This window comes from Stenella coeruleoalba, assembly GCF_951394435.1.
Source record: "Stenella coeruleoalba genome assembly, chromosome: 1".
Taxonomy (NCBI): Eukaryota; Metazoa; Chordata; class Mammalia; order Artiodactyla; family Delphinidae; genus Stenella; species Stenella coeruleoalba.
The window spans coordinates 114,416,336-114,436,150 of record NC_137169.1 but is presented as its reverse complement, the minus strand read 5'-3'; the positions used below and the strand labels follow the sequence as shown (position 1 = coordinate 114,436,150).

The 19,815-nt window shown below is 47.2% G+C and overlaps 1 protein-coding gene across 2 annotated transcripts in view; it reads right to left on the bottom strand.

The window, feature by feature from the left end:
- The window catches only part of CADM3 (cell adhesion molecule 3), a 31,382-nt gene extending 13,752 nt beyond the window's left edge, over positions 1–17,630 (bottom strand). Inside the window, exon 1 of one of the 2 annotated variants that reach the window (XM_079944802.1) lies at positions 17,332–17,630. In XM_079944802.1, coding sequence (XP_079800928.1) covers positions 17,332–17,413 — 82 coding nt within the window. In that variant the 5' untranslated portion in view covers positions 17,414–17,630. The remainder of the gene's footprint in view (positions 1–17,331) is intronic. The other variant, XM_079944803.1, reaches the window with a different exon arrangement.
- Between the last annotated feature and the right edge of the window lie 2,185 nt (positions 17,631–19,815).

The window sequence follows — 19,815 nt, the reverse complement described above, 5'->3', positions numbered from 1 at the left end:
TCCTTTTAATAAACCAGTTAAATAAGTACGTTGGTATTATCACTTCTACCTTGAAGAGAGGAAACAATGAAGTGACTTGCCCAAGGTCCTACAAACAGAAGAAGAAAGACTAGAAATTAAATGCCTGATTCCAAATCCAAAGCTCTGTTTCATGGTGACACCCTTAGCACTGAAGACAGAGACCACAGCTGGGGTTGAAAGTTACCCCACGCCTTCCTAGATTGTTACCTTCTATCCGGTGCTACAACTCTCAAGCTTTCCTCCTCCACTCTCAGTCCCACTCACCATTTTATATCACTGACTCTGCTCCCTCATCTGGCACAACACACGCCCAAGACTTGAGTCACCGGCTCTCTTCCTAGTAGGTAGCCCCTAAACCCTTTTGTGAAGTACTGTATAGTTTCCATGGTCTATTTTCCCCAACTCAACCTGAGAGACGGAGGGACAAAGAAACCGGCCCTGAGAATCTTTACAGGATCTCCCATTGCAAAGCCAGTAGCCAATCACACGCGCAAAATTCAGTAACGTCATCGGCTGCTGAGCAGAGTCCGGAACTGCTCCTTGTCCCGGGCCTGGAGTCAGGCAGAACTTCGCCAATTGTCCCAGCGCGCCAGCTCCAGAGGCAGCGGGGGAGGGGAGTGGGAGAGAACAGGACGAGAAGGGGGCGATGGGACCGAGGAGGATGGGTAGGGGAGGTGGGGAGGGTACGGGGCGGCAGGGGTGTGAGACTAAAAAGATAAGTGGGACGTGGTCTTAGGGTCCACGAGAAGAAAGGGGACGAGGAAGAGAGTTGCAGAATCAAAGGGAAAGAAGGGTGAGGGAGAGGAGAGAGTGGGGGAGGGAGGGAAGGGAGTACCGGGGAAGGGAGAGGGATGGGGGAAGGGAGAGGGTGTTAGAAAGAGTCCTAGCCTCGGGACAGGGCTCTAAGATAGCTTCAGAGGTTCACTGGCCTTCAAGGAGAGGCCTCCCCTCTCCACTGTTCCTCAGACATGCTCCAGGAGGTTTGAGAAATGACTCTGTTCCCGAACAGGAGAAGCGCTAATGCCCAAATGGGGAGGGGGAGTAAAGCAGTGGAAAAAAAAAGAGTATCTGTAACAGGTAGAAGTAGGCAAGAAAGCGAACAAGGAAAGTGTTGGTGAAGAGAGGCAAGAGGATGGGAGAAGGAAAGGCGGCCAGGAAGAGGACAAGGGCGCTCAGATCCAACAGAGAGTCCCCCTGGGTGCCCTCGCCCTGCTGCCTTCTGTGGACATCAAGAATGGAGGCAACCGGAAGATGGTGAGTGTTTCACGGTATTTTGCAGGTCGTCTGTTTGTGGGCGCTTCCACACACAGTGGGAAGCCAAACTGGTTGTGCTGAAGCTTGGAATGGTGGAAGCCAGAGAGGGGTCAGTGCCCCACACCACAGTATTGGTACCTAGCGCGCAAAGTAAGCACTAAATAGACCTTTGCTCAAACGGATAAAATAGCCATCTCCTACGCTGGCATAGGGCTTTCAGTTTGCAGAGTGGATTTTCAATCATGAATTCATTTCATGTCAAAACAACCTTGAGGGAGAGGCAGCCAGATAGAATCACTTTTTAGAGATGAGGTTTAGAGAGGTTCAGTGACTTACCTAAAGGCACACAAGTAACACCCTCTCAAGGATCCTCTTTCTCCTGCTGGTGGTGCACTCAAAGCTTTTTCAACAGCTTCTGTTTCTTGTAGCATTTCAGTCCATTGTACTGCAATTTACTTGTTTAGTTATCAGCCTCCTCATCTAAACTCAGAGTTGCTGAAGAGAAGGAGCCTTCCCTTCTTCATCTTTGTATTTTCAGCACTTAGCCCAGAGTGGGCTCTCAGTGCATTTAATTGGCTCTGGTAAAATTCATTCAGTCACGACTGGCGCTCTGCTGTGTCCATTCTTATTCAGGCAGAGCATGTCTTCTGTCCAGATAGCATAGGTTTAGTCTTCATTCTCTTGCTCCTTATTTCATTTGTGCTGTTTTCTGCCTTCTTCTCAGTTGCTTTTCTCCTTGCTTATATTCCTTTCATCCCTCCCCTCCTCCTGCATTTTGCTGGCTTTTTTTTTTTTTCTGAATAGGATGAATAAGTGAAATGATGATGTCGGTCATTCAAACTAAACTGAATTGTTTAGATGAGGGGTTTGATAACTAAACAAATAATCTCCAATAAATGGCATATCGGGGATATGCTTGAGATACAGTATTGTCTCTGTAGGTTTACAAGGAACTCACTCCGGTTTGCTGTGTTTTAAGAAACTGATTAAGAAGTAGCTGGGTTTTTTTTTTCCTCCTGGGGGTGATACTTTACCTTGTAATTCTCCAAAGTACTTATGATCTCATGTCTCCTCTTGAGAACTGTCTGTTAATATGCCTGAAAGTTATCTTGCTGGTTTTATAAAATTGTATACCTGTAATGATAAATTCCGAAGAGCCACTCCCCTGGGTGCAGATGAGCGATTATAATGTTATTCACAGAAACATGGATAAATGGCAGAAATTATAACCTGGAATGGAATGTGAAAGCCTTGTTCTTTGGATTTAGAGCTTGCCAATTGTTTGTGACATCAGCATAAATTCCCTCAATGGATTCAGACTCGAAAGGGAAACTTAAGAGCACTCTGAAAAGGTGGCATGCACTTTGAAGTGGAAATAATGACAGTTCTGCTCAGGCAGGGTCATTGGAAGGAAATGCAGACTTTGAGTCCACAAGACCTTTAGTAAGGGGAGGCCCAGGTTAGTCACATTGAAAAACAGATAAAGAGAGAGAGCTCCAGTCATATGGGTCATATTGTTTCCCTGCTTAGAAACCCTCACTGACTTCCCATTGTCTGCAGATGATATCCAGATTTATTAGCCTGGCTAATAACATCCTGCATGGTCTGATGCCAATATGTCTTTCAGCTTTGTCTTTTCTTTACTTCACTCACCCCATATCCCAGACATATGACGCTGTTTGGAATTCTTTCTATAAACCCTTTCCCTTCCTGCATACATTCCCTTTCCCACAGTCATTCTGTTGATAATGCTTTTCACCCATCTTCACACATCTAAGCCCTAAAAAGCCTATTTTCTGTGGCACTTCCTTCAAGAAGGCTCCCCTGATTGCCTCAGATGGAAATACTTTCTGATTTTTTTTGAGTCACAACACTTTATCTACTTTTCTTAAATTATGCATCACTCTTTACTTTTTGTACTGCAAGTTTCGCTTTCTTCCTAAATTTCGCTTTCTTCCTAACGATTCTGCAGGTAGGGTTGGTATCTGATTCGTCTCTGTATCTGGTACTGGCCCCAATACAGCACACTGCACTTAGAAGGTGCTTAATGAGTATTTATTTAATAAATGAATCAAAGATGCTTAACATCTTCAACTGTGAGAACTAGGTTCAAAATCTGCCAGTGAAGAGGAAATAGCAAACCAAAAAGGCTAGGAAGAAATGGGCCAAGGAAGAGGGTAGATCATCTAGGAGCTGAAGCTCTGTAAGTTTACAAGATGGGTGGAAATCTCTATTTATTGATTACCTTCTGTGTGTCATGATCCAAGCAAGGTGCTCTATATTCATTATTCCAGAGTAACCCTTTAATAGGTATTATGACGCACATGCTAAGGATGTGTTAACTAAGACTCAGAGACTAACTAAGACTCAGAAAAGTTAAGTAACTTGTCCATATGATGCATCCAATAAGTGTTGGGATAAACTTGGATCTCTCTGACCACAAAGCCCAGATTTTCTGCATATCTTCAGTACACTGCCTCCCTTTGCAGGAACATGTGCTTCGTGTGTGTGTGTGTGTGTGTGTGTGTGTGTGTGTGTGTGTGTGTGTGTGGTGGGGGAGGGCAGAGGTTATAGGTGGAAAGATTCCTTCTTGCATTGCTGGCCTGGGGGTGCTCACCTAAACAAAATTCACAACGCTAGCCTGCAATATGGTAAAAATAACAGTGCAGCGAGTTGGAAATGGGTGCTTGTGGTGGTGGTGTGATTTGTATCCACTGAATTGCATTTTTAATTGGATTTCTTGGTGTGTCTTCATCTTTATCTTTGGGGGCTCACCCCAAAGGCCTTATAATTTGGGATGATTCTTCAGTTAACCAAGCAATAGACGTGTCTGGTTAAAACTAACAGAATGCCCTCACGTGTTCATAGCACTCTAGCACCTAGGCTACGAACTAAGATTGTCTTCTTATTTGCTCTCAGTTGTCTGGAGGGTTTCTTAATTCTTGGTCTATTTACTCATGGGTTCCAGTAGCTTTAAGACTCCCAGCATTTTAAAGGACAAAGTAGCCCTTTCACCCACTGATTTCCTTCTGATTAATTGTTCGTATTAAGAGTAGCAGAGGTGGGAACCAGGGACTTACTAATGTGCCCTTTAAAGCATCCATTGGCACCTCTGATTTCATTTTTCATCCACAGTACAGGACCTCACACATAGTAAGTGCTCAATATTTATTGGATAAATAAATGAGTAACTCAAATGAATAAAAATGTATTGTTTCCAATTTAAGTGATGCTAGTAAGGAAGTTTATATGTCAGTATAACCCCTTATTGCTTGGTTTATGTATCTTCCCTGCCCTGTCTGTTTCGGGAATCTGCATTGTATGGGCCTTAGGGCCATGTACAGGGTCACAGGTGCACATTTGGGATGGTGGGACAAGGGGACAGAGCTCCCCTGCATAACTGCTGCTGGCCTTGCCAGTGCTTGGGTCCAGAACTCCACTTCCCAGATTATAGAAAACACCAACTCCCCGAGTAGGAGTTGATGGTGATGGTGATGATGATGATGATGATGATGGTGATGATGATGATTCAGCATTTCTCTAACTCCAGAGTTAAAAATACTCTTCATCCCAGCCTACTTGTTATTCCTCACGACTACCATGACAGGTGGGTGGAGGAGTGTTATCTCCAAGGGAAAAACACATTGGGGGCTGTGGCCCAGAGTGCTAAAGGGACCCACTTTTAGAATGGTTTACCCACCCCCATCACTGGGCTCCCTGACCAGGTGATCTCACTCTGATTCTTCCCTAACACTAGCTATGCAGTGAATTCTTTTATGTATTTCGATCACACACTGAAGAGAATGGCCATGAAATCAGAATTAGAACTCAGCGCCTTAATCTTTTCTTTACGCGCAGAGCCACATTTGTCTTTAGCAGTGAACGTCTGCTTCCGCATTTGGAGGAAAGTGGACCAGTCTCATCTGAGGCCTGATTTAATAGATAATTCCAAGGTTTGGGAGGGGAGTTAATTTGACCTGAGTAACTTTAGAGCACAACACCGTGATCACAAAGGACTGTCTTTAAACTCAATTTTCTACATTTGCTCTTAGGTTGCCAGGAATTATGCTACTTCTGCGGAAGTTACTGTGTAGTTTCCTAGTCTAAGGCACTGAGGGCAGGAGTGTCAAAATATTCTCTCACTTCCTGCTCTACGTTCCTTTCTAATTTTGTCCTCCCCAAGCTCCCGATTCGCTTCCATTCCCAATGTTATAGTGCGGTCAGACGAAAGAAAGCTGGGGCCATAGAGGTAATAGTTATTCTGTCATGGGGGCTTGTCTGTCTTTTCAGGTGTACTTCCTTCCTTTCCTGTTGCTCTTCAGGGCAGGCCCCTGTCCCCTCACAGGCAGTAGGATCCCCTAAAGGATCTCCTTGCTCAGCTCAGATATGCTCCGGCTCACATCCACTTCAGAGCCTCACAGCTCAGTCACGCTTCAGCTGCCGGCCTCCCTGATCTAGGCCTTCTCTCCAGCTCGCTGGCGCCTCCACCCTTTCTGGCTTGAGCTGCTGAGGCCTTGCTCCTTTGTGTTCCCTCCCTCCATTATTTCTGTTGCTGTCTGGTTTTCCCTCCTGGAGTCTTGTTTATCTACTTTCTCTCCGGCTCCCAACAGCCTCTTGGGCCCGAAGTCACTACTCTCTGGGTGTAGCTTTACTCTCCCAGGAGGCGTACACGATATAAGTGAAACTGAAAGGTGAATAGGGTGGGGAAGGGAACCTTCCCTGTAAGAAGTTCCTACTATACTGATTAGCCTCATAGCTTGGTAAAGGGTGGCCAAGAGGTACAGATTTATAGAACCAGGGATCCTATTCTGTTAGATGATCCAAGAGATTTAGGTTTGGAAAGGACGGATCTGGGCTCAAACAGGTTTATTACTGCATGAAGGCAGATACCTTTTGGTTCCATCCTAAGCAGTTGTTGAAAATGAAAGGCTTTTGTTTCCTGGGTTTGGAATGGTGTGGGGCTTAGCTTTTCTAGGCTGAATGAAGAGGAGGGAATCTTTAGGGTACTTGGCCAGTTTGGCTAGCTTGCCTATGGTGGGCGTGAGGGTGGGGTTAAAACAAAAAGCACATCTTGATGTTAACCCTCTTTTCACTGAAAAGAAAGACCCAGTTATTCCAAATGTTTTCCTATATCCAAATGTTAAAAAAGTATACAAGTTTAAGATGCCGTGAGTAACTATGTTTGCTAAAACCCTGCAGTCCATTTGCATGTTCTAGTCATTTTCTACTGACCCCTAATGGCCAGAGGTGGTTATTCCTCAGATCTTTCTGAGTCTTCTAGACAGAGGATGGAACTGGATGTCCTTTCTGACTCCCTATTACCAAAGTTCAGTAATTCCTTGCCTTCTCTTTCTGCACCTCATTCTTCCTAAAATATTTTCCCGTCTAGGATTCTTAGAAGCATAGACTTTTAGAGTTGACAAGAATCTTAAGTAGCATCTAGCGCAAACTTCCCATTTAAAAGATGAAGAACCAAGGCTCAGAGAGGCTTAGAAACTTAAGCATGGTCACACAGGCAGCTAGTGGGAGCTGTGGTTACAACCCCAGTCTTCTGTTCTCGTTGCCATTTGATAGCAGTCCTGTGAACTAGCTAATTTGGAAGTTAAGTTGCCATTTAGTGTTACTTTACTTCCAGTGACGTCCACTCTTCCTGCTTCCCATCTCCCTGTGCGTTGTAGTGTGGAACCCCAGGACCCTAGATCTCAAGGGAAGTAACTCTACTAAATGCCGGGCAGGTTACAGAAGTTGGGGTGAGATGAGGAAGGAGTCCCTGAAGGTGCGAAGAATGGCATCGTCAAATGTCAGGGTCTTCATGGCAGATTCCGGTTCTCACCAAAGAGGAGGCCATGGGGCAGAAGCTACTTCCATGCCCTTTAGGAGTTAAAAGGGTGATGAGAAGGACAGGCCGTGTGTACGTGTGCGTGCTAGCATCTGTGTGGTGGAGAGCTGGAGGATGCTACCCTGATTGTGATGTGGGAGACAGAGACTCGAAGAGAGAAGAATGCAGAGGAGCTTTTCTTATTCTTGAGCTAGTGAGAGAAGAAATCTGGAGGCAGAAGTGGGCTTGCAGTAGGCTGGGGGGGGGGCTCTCAGAGACTTAGTTAAGATTCTGAGGAGCAGAGACTGGGAAGTGGGTGGCAGAGAAGGAGGTGGGGACAGCTGTTGCTTTGATTTGCTATTGAGTCAGTGTTCTCGGTGCATTAGCACTGGGAGGGAGCCCTGGGCTGGCCCCCAACAAAAACAAGCCCCTCTGGAGCCAATACTGTGTTGTAGTAAGAACTGCAGTTGGGAGACAGAAAGGAAGGGGATCTAATCCCCAAAGAGCCCCTTCCTCGCCTTAGCACCTACCTTCTAGGACTGGGCTCTGTGCTCCAGACAAGTGTCTAGTGTTCTGTACTAAGAGGCTGGGGGGAGGTGATGAGACACAGCAGAACGGATCGGCTCAGTAAGGGCTGCTAGGAGCATGGGTTCTGTGCAGGGCTTTGACTTTCATCAGTTGTTTCTCAAGCAAGTCCCTAAGGTAGGGCATGAAATCACTCCAGTTGAAGACAGCCTGGAGCCATTTTAGAAGTGGCCTTTTACCCCTATCTCCTCATTCCCTTCCCACCATGCTCACATACTCAGAAATCACAACAGGTATGACCTGGAGTCTGTATTCTAATGCAATAGAGAGTCAGGAGTCTAGACTTTGAACTCTCAGATGTCCCTTGAACCAAGTGCAGGCACTTTTATACCCTTTCCCTAAATGTATCTAGCTGCTTTCACACGTATGTAATAGAACTGGGGAAAAAAATCACCCCATCTTAGGAAAGTACTTAGGAAAGGACACATAACAGAGTCAGCGTGGAGTAAATGAAAGCATAATTCAGTTTAACTTGTTGGAAAATATGTTTAGCGATGAGAAAATACGGACTGGGAATGGGAGGGAAAGCCCAGGGACCCTGGGGAGAAGTAAAGAGCAGATTCCCTGAGGAATCTCCAACCAGGTGCCAAAGCCTTGCTCCTAACCCTCCAGAGCCTCCATACCTGTTCGAGTACATGGATGCATTCCCTTCTCAACAAGCTCTATCTTATTCTTTGCTCTTTAATGTGGCACTTTAGATATTTCAGGCTGATGGCTTGGTGTGGCGGGATAACAATGCTGTGAAAAAGTTTAATTTGTTAGAAGTCAGGCAAGAAAGCGTTCATCTTGGCCGGCTCTCATTTTACGGACTTGTTTCTCTTCACTGGGTCATCAGAATCAGGGTGTGGATGACAGGTTTGGGGCAGTGATCAGGAAGACCACATGGCGCAAAAGGTGGTCTGCCCTACACACCCACACTACTCTGGGCTCCCCTCTTCCGCCAGTCCTAGCTGAGATGTAGTCTCTGCCCTTCACTTTTCTCACCTAAAAATGTATTTTTCGGCAGGTTGTTGTTCAGTTGGCCTTACTTTGGGCCTTCCTGGGAATTTAACCCTTCTGTGAGATAGACACATTCTTCCAAGTCTGCAGACCTCACAGTTCCCGATATGGCAAATAATTCCGTTCTGACCCAAAGAGCTCCTCTCCTTAAATCTTCTTGAGAGTCTCTTCTTCAGTGTGGATATACATTTGATTTTGTTCCCCAAGATGCACATATATTCCAACCTGGTGACTCTCTTTTTCTCCTTCAGGATGTGTCCCTCACTACACACATGACAACTACAATTTTCACTATTTGTATCCCTGTTTTCATTATTTTTTGGTCATAAACATAGCATTTTCTTATGACCCAGATACAGAGCCCTTTTCACAAGCCCGTTATTAATCAAAATCCCTAATGTCCAGCAAACCATATGGTTTAAACTCAGAGATCCTCCCCAAAGCAGAATTCAGGCTCTCTCTCCTGCTCAAACTCCCCAGGAGAGGGCCAGAATCCTCTTCTCCCCAGGGCTGAGGCTCAGTCCATCTGTCACTGACACTGGACTCCGGGGCTTGGAAACCAGAAGAGAGTTGGCATGAAGCAGCAGTTGAGGATAAATGAGAATGTGTGAGGCCCATGGGTTTAGTGATGGTGGTTTTTATATTTGTTTGAGATTACAGGATGGAGATTAGAGGAGGGAATATATAATATGTGTTTGGAAATATCTCATCCTTAAGAACTAGAGTAAGAACTAGTAGGGCTTCCCTGGTGGCGCAGTGGTTGAGAGTCCGCCTGCCGATGCAGGGGACGCGGGTTCGTGCCCCAGTCCGGGAAGATCCCACGTGCCGCGGAGCAGCTGGGCCCCGTGAGCCATGGCCGCTGAGCCTGCGCGTCCGGAGCCTGTGCTCCGCAACGGGAGAGGCCACAACAGTGAGAGGCCCGCGTAACCGCAAAAACAAAACAAACAAACAAAAAGAACTAGTAAGAACAAGTGAGTATAACTGTCTCACTGTTAAGTTTACATTTGCTGAGGGACAAATGATTAGGAGCAGATGGTAAAACGGGCCCCTCATTTTATGATAATGAGAGAACTTGACTCTAGGCTCTTCAAAGACTGACCTAGGCTAGGCTAAGTCATAAGTTACTTGTCATCGATGTATTTATTAGAGATTTGCTGGGTTTCCAAGGAGTATCGGGTATTTAAGTCAGAGACTCAATAAACCAGTTCACCTTCTGGAGCTTTTTACTCTGTCTGAGGCTTTGGCTGGAATTCTAGAATCCAAATTGGAAGCAAAGAGCCAGGTCCCAGAAGAAAAATGAACACAAGAAACAAGGATCTGCATCTTCCCAATGAAATCTGCTATTGGAAGTATAGTTCTCCATTCTATTTTGCTAACACCTGGGACTATATGAAGGAAATGGAGAACTAAGTAGTGGCTAGCTTAGAGATAAATGGCTGAGATGTCAGCCTTCATTTCTTTTTCTTTTTTTCCCTAGGGTGAGGTGATGCATCTGACCTTTCTGATCCTGAACTGGAAGTAAATGAGCCAAAGGTGCTTATCATTAGCAATCAATACACAATTAGTGTAGGTCTAGCTGGGGTAAGGAAAAATAAATCCTTAGAGAAAACAACATTTTAGTTCTTTTTATTATTTAGCTTTCTTATTCTCCTGGAGATGTCCAGGAGAAAGATGGAGAGAGATGAGAGGGCTAAAGAATCCCAGACGTAAGAGCTCACATAGAAAAATGATACACATATTGAAAACAATGTTGGAGTCTCTGCATTAGAATCCTTTCAGAAACATGTCTGCTCTTTATGGGAACGGGGTCTCAGGGAGATGAGTAGATGGGAGAAACTCCAGCTGTTACCATAACCCTAATTCTGTCTTCTTGAAGGCTCTCTCATGGAGATAAATCACTTCCATTACCTGTCCTTGAGGAATGAAGTTTCTCCTTGTATCAAAGAAGGAAATGGAAGAGGGGTCCTGGAAATTAATTCTGGAAACCTGTTTCCCCAGCCTCACTCTGGTGTAGGTCATTCATAAGTGTTAACTATTCTATGAACTATTATGCAAAACTGACGTGGGGAAATCAGCATTTAGGGGAAGAGAAGCTTGTGTAGCTTTGATGTGATGGGAGGAACATGTTGGCTGTCTAGTCTCAGACTGGCAGGGGCTGAGCATTCTCATTGGGATCATTGGCAGATACCCCAAAAGAGTTTAAAGATCCAGCTCCTGAGATCTGGCCAAGGACTTGGACTCTGGGATAGGATGGTTATATTTAAGGCCACGTAGTCTGTACTAGATGGTTATAATGATGAGGGACATGAGTCAGGGATTTGATATTTACCTTCTATGCCTCTCATATATCGAATTCCTCTATTATCTATTCTGATAACCTATCCTATATGTTGTCTTTACGTTTACTGCTAAGGCTGAGGGGACAGGAACAATGGGTACCATGACAGGACAATTAGAGTTGGTTGTCAGGCTCAGAGTGGTGTTAAGAGGTACATGCTCATAAACTGAGTAGGACTCATTTTGCATTCCACATTTATAGTGTATATGTGGTTATAGTGTATGAGCAATGCTGTCTCGATCTAAACCACAACTATTTGTAGTTCTGTTTTAAATCTATGAGTCCATATATGGCAAAACATTCAGTTTTTTTGAGGCCATTTGAGGTCACTCTATGTCCTAGTCTCCTGAACACTGCAAACCACACTTCTTTTCAACCTCAGTATTATTTGCTCTTTCTGTCCCCTTCCTACAGGGGATTAGGTGGTTATGAAGACTCTCCAGAGCTGTATCTACAGGTCTTGTTTACCTCTTTCTGGTGGAGCAGGTCAGGGATCATAACCAAGATCATGTGTGTGTTTGTGGTAGGGGGAGGGAAGTTCCAGCCCTGTTCTGAGGGCTGCAGTGTAGAGAGTAAAGAGATTAGGAGCTTGGATGGGAGCAGGACCACGGAGAGCAGCAAGAAGAGCCTGGAGCATCCCTGTCAGGGGCTAGCACCATGGAGAGCTCAAAGCACCTGTGGTTTGTTCCACAAAGAACAGGGCGACCAGGATCATAGGTTAAGGCAGCCAGCTCTCAAGCCAGACATCAGGGCTTCTGCTAGGATCACACCACACACATCACTTGCTCTCAAAGGCCTCCTGAAGTACTCTGTTTGAACCTGCCACACATACAACCAAGAGACTGTGCTAAAAAGTGAGGACCGCCACCAGACTGAGTTTGTCAACATAAGCCTCAGTAATTATGAAAATTACATTAGTATCAGTGGTGGTGGAAGAGGTTTTGACTTGCTACAACCAATTATGCATGAAATTAATAGTATCTTTCAGTGTGGGAAAAAGAGCACCACAAAGCCTGTGTCCCCTCAGAGACACGCTAGGCATGAGGAAACCAAAATGTGTATTACAGTCAGATAGGGTATGAGGTGTATCAGAGTCCGGGTGCTCTAAGGCACCCCAAATTGCTGTGAATCGTCCAGTCTTGATCATACACAGAAAAATGGAATGGATTATGACTCTTAAAAAGGGTATTGTCCTCAGGACTTAGAGGCCTCTGTGTTAGTTGGGAAATTTGGCCACTCTCTTTAGACTTAGGGGAATTTCAGTAAAGGGACAGATAGTTCTCTCTTTCAGTACTTGTTGCTTCCATGAAGACTATGTAGCTTTAATGAGCTTATATTTTGTAAAAAATCTCAGCAGCTTCATGTGTTCAAGACTCTTGACAACTTGACTTCTCAGTGCTAGAATGGATGGATCTCCTTGTTATAACAGGATTGGATTGGGTTTTTACTTAGGTTATAAAACCTCTGAGCATCAGCTGGTTCTGACCCTGTAAAGAATCATCTCTGCTGCTGATCCTAGAGGAAGAAGCAGATCTTTGGCCCCAGAGACTTGTTCTCCTCTATTTTACAATTACGTGGAGTGTTTGTTCTTAATTTGACTGAGTTCTTAGAGACCCTGAATCTTTTTCTGATGGCTTGCTTTTCTGGTGGTTTGTTTCTCTCTATTTCTTATAAGCATTCCCATGAGGATGGCTATTCTCGGAATTTATGGATGGACTTCTAGGACATGACCTTATCCAGGAAACAAACTGTTCCAGTACGTTGACCTATGGCCGATGATTAAACAGGAAATATTAACTTTTAGCATGAAAAATGAAAGGAGAAAATATAATTAACAAAACTATCTAATACCCTGGCTTTTTCATTCAGTAGTCAGTAAGGAGCTGGTCCAGTCCACAGCTTGCTTTCATGGAGAACCTGGAGGCTAGATTACCACCCTTCAGTGAAATTCCATTACTGAGAAATAGATGACAAAAAAGGGATTGTTGGGCTGGTTCTGTTGGAGTAGGAAACAACAAAGAATGTGACTAGCCACAGCCCCAGGGGTTTTATTATTTCTCTGATGAGAACTGTGAGGATCTTTTCCTAGGTTATTTTTTTGTGACCTAAGGACAAGCAGCTTTTGATTCTATTGTATATATTATTTGGACTGCAAGAAAGTAGTAGTAATACCAAGGGGTACCAAAATCAGATCTAAGGATTTTCAGAGCAATGGCACAACTACTTAGTCTCCTGTTTCAAAGTGACCAGAGCACCAAAAAGATGCCATCTGTGGAATTTTATGGCTGCAGAACTATGAGTCATTCTTCAAGTGAATAGTGAATGTCTCCAACAAGGCGCTCTTGAAATTAGATTTGGCCCTCCTTTTCTCCTCAGCTGGAAGAAGAGAGAGAGAGAGAGAGAGAGAGAGAGAGAGAAGACACCTAAGGGTAGTGAGCTGTCTCATTTACTGTTAGTCTAGGGCAGAGGATTTCAAACTGTATGTGGCAGAACCTCTGTCTATGCCTTAAGGATTAGGGGGAGTGTAGGGGAAGCCAAGAAGAAGGGTGAGAGGGCTCCAGGTCTTATCTGTTTCAATAAGAGTAATTCTCCTTGGATCTGTTTTATTTATTTGATAAAGGAATTTCACATCTTTAAAGATAAAAGTGAGAAAACCACTGTACTAAAAGAAACTACTAAAACCAACAGTGCTGCCTAGCCCTAGGGAGAGCTTAGGACAGAATCTTTGGTGTAACTGCTGGATAGGCAGCTGACATGCCACAGCTTGGACCCCACATCAGACAGACTGTATGATACCAGTGTCTCTCTGACGGTTTCAGCTTCTTTGTGCCAGAAAGTGCACATGTCTGAGGGGAGAGCATCTCCTTCCCAGGGGTTCCCAGCTGCAACTGGGAAGAGAACAGGAGCAGAAACAGAACAGCTACAGCTGCAACTAGGAACAGAAACTGGATGGAGTAGGTCTGCCAAGCAGATCTGTGGGCAGCTCTAGAGTGAATGCCTGCTGGATTTCTCCGGCACACTGGGCATGATCTCTGCACTGGGCACCTGGCCAGGGGGCTGCAGAATGGATGGCAGTGGACAGAAGGTCATTGGGAAGGGAAAGATATTCATGTGTGAGGCAGTGCAGTCCAAAGTTAAACTGCTATATCCTGGTATAAAGCAAAGTGAGGCTGCCCACCTGTCTGTCTCTGCACTAGATCAGCTCACAGAGTGCTGGAAATAACTTGAAAAGGAAGAATCCAAGGAAGTCTGGTTGCAATGTTGAATGTTGAGCTGCTCACCAGAAAGACAACCACAGAATACATTAAGTTCACAGGCCTTGTATCCCCCAAAGCTGGAACTGCCAACTTCTACCAATACTAGTGGAGAAACGTGAGAAGGAAGGGGCAGGTGGCAAACTCTGAATATCTAAGCCATCCCTGAGTTTCTAGCCACAGCACTCATGGCCGGGTTCAGATAACAGTTGTTTGCCCTTCTCCAACCTCTCAATCCCTGTTCAGCCTTATGAAACCTAAAAAAAAAAAATGTATGCTGTACTTCAGGGAGCTGTATACCCCAGCAGCATATGAAGTTTGTTTTCCTCATTCTAAATGGAAATAGCCTCTCTGCCATACACCCTTGACCACTCCAGCATCCGTGTATTAGGATATCTTGTCCTTAAACTTTCACACCACGTCTCTTCTTGTTTTGGTCAAATGTTACCAGGTAAGCCATATACTGCCTAGCTCCCTGCCCAGGGACCTCAGGCCAAGTCAGGGGTACTAGACACACCTTCTTCATGATCCTGGGCAGAATGGCCTTAGGTTCACCACCCATGAGCATTAAATCTATGCACCTACCTCCCCCGTCAGAGTGGGTCTTTTTTGATCCTGAAGCTAAGAAGTAGAATTAATTTAGATAGAAGATCACATGTGGTTGTGCCTCTTGTACATCAGTACATCCTGAGACATTACAACCAGACATATGTCCACTGTCTGCACAGATGATGCTCTACAAGGAAAATGATGCTTGATTTGACTCTGTCTTGGGAACAGATCTCCCTCCCCATCGCCAAATTCTCAACCCCTCCTCCGGACATTCTCCATTCAAAATGTACTGCCTTCCACTCTTCCCTCAAGCCACTGCTCTGATATATATATATATATATATATATATATATATATATATATATATATATATATATATATATATATATATATATGGATAAAGCATTTCTCTTCCTCTAAACCTTAAAGCCTGAGTAGGGGCTGGAGCCCGAATTGAAGATCAGGAAAGAATAGTGCAGTTGGTGAAGAAAGACTTGGCTAGGGTATGGATTTTCTCTCTTCTCCAATGTTTACATCCTAGGATTGAGCTCACAGCTTTCTGGGATGACTTCATTCTGTTTAGGTCTCAGCGTGGCCCCATCAGTTCCCATGGCCGAACAGGGGCAGTTTGGGTCATGCTTGTCTCTCTTAAACCCAGCTACCAGGATGGGAAGGCCAGGGGCTGCAGCTGAAAGTCAAGGCTTAGTAGAGACTCGTTATTGTGGTCCATACACCCAGCAGCCTCTCCTTGCCTTGCACTTAGCCTGCCCTCCCTCAGGACTCTCTTCACCTCCTCAGCGAGTAGGGTCATCAGGACAGTCCTCTGGGGAAGGGGGATTCCACACAGGGGAGAGGAGGGGCTGCTGTCTCTATGGTGACTTGGGCAGGAACTCCCCTGGGGAGGGTTAATGGGTACAGAGTAGAAGGACTCAGCCAGCCAGCTGTAGGTAGGGGATCCCCAGTGTCCTCATACCAGCAGAAACTCCTTTATCATGATGGAGACAGGGCTAGGGGAGCAGGTCAGGCGAGATGGAGCAATTATTCCTCCAGCACCCGGGCTCTTCGCCTGTTTCCTTCAGATGAAATTCTCTACATCATCATCCCCAGTTTCAACCCCTCCCCTCTCCACCCCCGCCCCGCCCTGTGCCCATCCCTTCTGGCCACTGGGTCCATCACCCAGGAGCCGCCTCCCCTTTCTCCTCCCCTGCGGTTCTTTCTGTTTTCCGTTGGCATCTGGCCGGGCATAGCCACCACCCTCCCCTTCACTGTCCCCACATCCCTTGGCTCTGCAGAGGTCCCGGTCCCTCTTCCCCTCCCCCAGCCCAGCCTGCCTCACATAGGGGCGGAGGAGACCGAAGGATGCATTCCTTTAGTCCCTTCACAGCCTGCCCTCCCTCCTCCGGGAACCTGAGGCTCGAAGCTGTGGCTCCCTTCCTGGTCTCCCTACAAACTGCCCCCTGCCACCCCATTAATCGTCAGCAGCCTTTAAGAAAGCTGAGGTGCCCCGACAGAGCTGACCTACATAGCCCGGTCCAGGGCAGGAGGGGGCCCCAAGTCCCCTCACCCCTGGCCCCGCCTCCTTTCTCCCCCCCCCCACTCTCTTCCTTCATCTTTCTACCGTGACAAACCCAAGAAGGTTTGAGTTCCTGACTGAAGCAAAGGGGGCTAGGCAAGACACCCCACCCCAAATTTGGAAAATCAATCCTTAGCCCAGGAAAGCTTTGGGTTTTCTATGCATCCTCCTCCCCAAATACCTTCATCCTTCCCTTTGCCCAGCCTCTCCCCACTGCCCCCCCCATCCCCCTCCTCCGCTCTCGTCTGGGTTTCTTTTACCAGCTTCTGCCACCGCTAGGGATGTTGCCATCCCGGGGCCCTCTCCGCCCAGTGTTGTTGTTTTGCTCCAAGAAGAAGCCCCCCACTTCCTTGCCCACGCCCCCCTCAAGAGCCTCACCCAGGCTCCCTTCCCTGCCCACTCGGAGCTCCGCCGCCGGTGGTGGGGACGGGCTGGGGAGCAGAAATGTTTGCATACAGCAGTTTGGGGTATTGCACTGGCTACCCAACCCCTCCAGACATACATACACAAACACCCGACACACGCCCTGACTGAAACAGCGACAAATCTCACTCCGCCCCCAACACACACTGACACAGACATACACACAGATACTGACACAGAAACGCAGAACCAGACACCAACACAGACGCGCACACCCAGACACACACACGGACATCAACACATCCATACCCCGGGATGCTTATAACAGACCCAAACCCCGACTGCACACGCAGACACACTCGACGGTGTACAAGGAGGGGGCATACCCGGCACACCCCACGATCCACAGAGACACGGACGCTCAGAGACAGACACAGGGGTATCAGCAGCGACTGGCGACTTTAACCCCCGCTTCCAAACAAAGCCAACAGGCTCCCTCCGCCCCCGCAGCCGGTCGGAACCCCCGCCCCGGTCCCACCCCCCCTCCCCTGGCGCCGCCCCCTCCCTCACTCACCGTCCTGGGAGAGGTTGGCCCCGCCGGGCGCCCAGCAGCTGGCGAAAAGCAGGAGCAGGGGCAGGGCGGAAGGGGCCCCCATCGCGCTTCCCGGCCGGCTCCCTGGCTGGGCGCTGGCGAGCCTGGATCCCCAGGGGCTGGGGCTGGGGAGGGGGTAGACGACGACACTGACCGAAAGGGCGCCCCCGAGCCGCTTCGGAGCCCGGGGCCGAGGCGGGGACCGGGAGGGAGCCGGCGCTGCTGCAGTCGCGGGGATTAAATAGGGCGCTCGGAGCAAACCATTCGGTTGGAGGTGGAGGGGGGGTGACGGGGGCTGGGCTGGTCGCGGGGGGGACAGGTTGCCGCATTCCCCACGCCCCCCCCCCCCCGCCTCACGCACCCCCTGCGCGCAGTCGTGGTGCCTTCCACCTTCTCCCTCGGGAGCTCCACCAGCCCGGCTCGGGCGTGGAGCAGAGGGAGAGAGCTGGCTCAGCAGTGGGACCTGCCGCCCACCCCTCTTAGGCTTGGGGTGGAGGGAGGGAGGGGGGGGTCGGGCAGGGCCCTGGGCCAACTGGCGGGATCGGCCACTGCCCGCCTGGGCAAGGGTGTGCCCACTAGCCCGAGATCCTCCAGCCCCGCCCTCCCTCCTTTGGCAACCCGGGATCCCCAGGAGCCCTGGGGTTCCCCTATCAACAGTATGCCCAGGGACATCTCTTCCATGGGTAACCAGTTACCCTGGTCAATCTCCAAAGCACTAACATCCCTAGTTCCTCTGACCAAATGAGCCCCTAGTTATACGCCCAGTAACAACTTGTAGCCCCAGGCAATTTCCTTTGACAGGCATCTTCCAGCAAGCCCCCAGGCCATGGGAATCAACACTTCTCTCAATCCCTCCTCAAAGAAATTACTCCCCATCTAAAAACAGTGACTTCCCTTCAGACTCTGCCCAACCAAGCTGCCTACAAAGCAACTCAGTGGTTTCCCCCCTTAATCCTTCCTATTCCCCCACTTTACTCCCAGCCCTTACCCCCAATATTTTTCTTCTTAATATTTCAAAGGAGTTTGTCCTTCCTTCTCAAATTTTAGTGAGTAAGATTCCTGGGTGAACGATCTGATCTACAGACCCTCAGGAAGCTGCCCTCTTAAGGGCCAGTGCATCTGTGGCTAATGCAGTTCTTGCCCCTGAGGCCAGATATAAGATGAAAGAGAGAGGTGGGGTGTCTGTACTTGCTCTTGGCTCCTGAGTGCCAAGCCCCCTGGGGTTTGGGTTTTTTTTTTTTTTTGTGATTGAAGTTCTCTGGAAGAGTCTTGGTACGTCTCAGAAAGAGATCCTTCTGAGTCAGTTTTGCTCAAACTTAGCTTTTGGGAATACATTCCTAAATTTTAGAATCTCTGAATCAAAGAATTTTATGTATATAAGGATTCTTAGAAAATATTTGGTCCAATCCCTTATTACACAGGTGCAACTGAGACCCAAAGGGTATGAATTGATCTACCCAAGGTTATACTGACAATTAATAGTAGAAAACACAAGGAATCATATGATTTTTAAAGTGCCGTCCAATCTTGGGAGGCCAATTTTTTCCCTAGATGAGGGATTTGGGTGCCTGTTTTCTAAGCCCTGGACCAGTCCCCTCTCTGAACTGCTTGTACCTCACTGTGCTAATCTTCAACGTTTGGGTAATCTTTCCTCCTCTCAGATAGGCTTCACAGCTGTTTGTGATGGACTTAATGTCTCTGTCACCTAGTAACTCAAGGACAAGGATGTGGAAAGTACTTAGTAATCAGTAAAGCTCTGTATGAATGTTAGTCACTGGTGGAGAGGATGAGAGAGAATATTCTCCAGGAAGACCCTTGAGGATAGCCAGAAAGCTGCCCCTCTGTTTTTCTTCTCGCTGTGTGTGGAGTTTATCTATCGTTTCTGGGAGAAGAGCTCTGCCTACCTCTTGAACACTTACTGAATGTCTGGGTGTTTATTAAGAATTATTTGTAGAGTTTTTGACCACCTTGGGTTGCCTGACTTGCCTACCTTGACACATCTTAGTGACTCCAAACCGTTCTACTGCTCTGGGGTTCTCTGCCTCCCTGGGGGTTCTCTGACACCTTGATATCTGTGAGAGGCAAAGCTAGAGGGAGGAGTGTGGTTGAGGGATACAGACACCTGGATGTAAGAGAGAGGTGAGACTGGACTATGGGGTGGGGCAGGAGGGGAGACAAGGGGAAAATTGGACCTTCCGACAGAGGTGGGATTAGGTCGGCATGAGTTTAGTCCTTCAGAGAAAAGGAACGAGTGGGTGTGTTTTCAAAGAGAGAATACGGCTTCGGAGAAGAAGGATCAGGCTATCCTAGTTAAAGAGTCTTGATGGATAAAGAGTATTATCTTTGGAGCTAGAAGAAGTTTTAGAGATCATCTAAGTGGGATTAAGAGAGGACAGGTTAGTGTTGGGGGGAATGAGAGTGGGCATGGGTGGGATTGGGATGGCAGGATGTGGAATTAGGTCCCAA